We start from the raw sequence: 1,126 nt of genomic DNA on the forward strand, positions 1-1,126 counted from the left end.
GTGTGTGTGTGTGTGTGTGTTTCAGCACCTTTATGAAACAGAGTGTCTGAGGTCACGTCTGTCCTGCTGTTTGGGTTTTAACCGTCGCTCATGTCGGGTTTTATCTTAACCTCAGCCGTCGCCTAGGCAACGGGATCCATGTCTCATAACCGCTGGTTTAGTCTGATCAAGTTCTGGTTCTGGTCCGGTAGACGGTTCAGCTCCCAGGCAGAAGAGCTGGAATGTTAGAGCTGAAGCAGCTGGAGCGTTTTCCCATCATGCAGTTCTCCCACAGCGTTCCTCCTGACGGCGTTTCTGCTCTGACGCGCTACATGATGAGGTTCCGGCTTCACCTGAACGCTGCGTAGCCAACAGCTGCAAACCAAAGAGAGCCGCTCTGTGGCGACCCCTGCAGGTCCCCAGAGGGCATGGCGTGTGGAGAGGAGCACGCAACWGAGCTGTGTGTATATCTGAAGTTTATCGTTTATCTTGTTTTTTAATGGAGATGAATTTTAAAAGGAATGAAATGTGCTGACGGTGCGTTCAGTGTCACAGGCAATCATAGGAAACGAGAGAATAAAGTCTCAGGATGGGAGGCAGGAGGAGGAAGGACTGCGGATCATGTAGGGTTAGCAGGAGGGGATTCTGGGAGATGTAGTGAGATACAGAAGGCAGTGGAGGTTTGATGAATGTGTTAAATGTGTGGAGGTTAAATCCGCTCGCAGCAAAGCATTCTGGGAGAGGAGCACCAAAGTGTTTGAACGACCCAATAGGAGCGCTCCTTACTGCTTCGAGACGACAAAACAAAACGTTCTGGTTGGTCCAGACAGCCACGGAGCCAACCAATCACAGGACAATCCTGAAACCCGCTTCTGCCTCCGGGGCTGATGGGAAACGTAGTTTCCTCTTTCTGCTTTGTTTTATTTCCAGTTTGAGCCTCTGATTGGCTGTTTTATTTTGTGTAGTCATTTGCTTTTTGAGCTGCATATTTTAGCCACGCCCACAACCTCGGCCATGGGTGATGACGTCATCACATGTCATGGCTATGATTATTATAAAGTGTCATGATTAATGTTTGGTTGATGGGATGCTGCTACAGGAGCTCCGCCGTGTATCTTCTGCTCTGTGTGTCTGTGTGTGTGTGTGT

General features: G+C 49.4%; 1 protein-coding gene across 1 annotated transcript in view; it reads left to right on the forward strand.

Annotated features, from left to right (window-relative positions):
- LOC103460316 (kinesin-like protein KIF1C) overlaps nt 1-347 on the forward strand; it is a 42,654-nt gene extending 42,307 nt beyond the window's left edge. The window contains exons 15-16 of the mRNA XM_008402418.2: nt 116-140; nt 192-347. Of these exons, the coding sequence (XP_008400640.1) occupies nt 116-140; nt 192-347 (181 nt within the window). The remainder of the gene's footprint in view (nt 1-115; nt 141-191) is intronic.
- The last annotated feature ends 779 nt before the right edge of the window (nt 348-1,126 follow it).

Source organism: Poecilia reticulata, unplaced genomic scaffold (genome assembly GCF_000633615.1).
Source record: "Poecilia reticulata strain Guanapo unplaced genomic scaffold, Guppy_female_1.0+MT scaffold_224, whole genome shotgun sequence".
In the NCBI taxonomy this organism is placed as follows: Eukaryota; Metazoa; Chordata; class Actinopteri; order Cyprinodontiformes; family Poeciliidae; genus Poecilia; species Poecilia reticulata.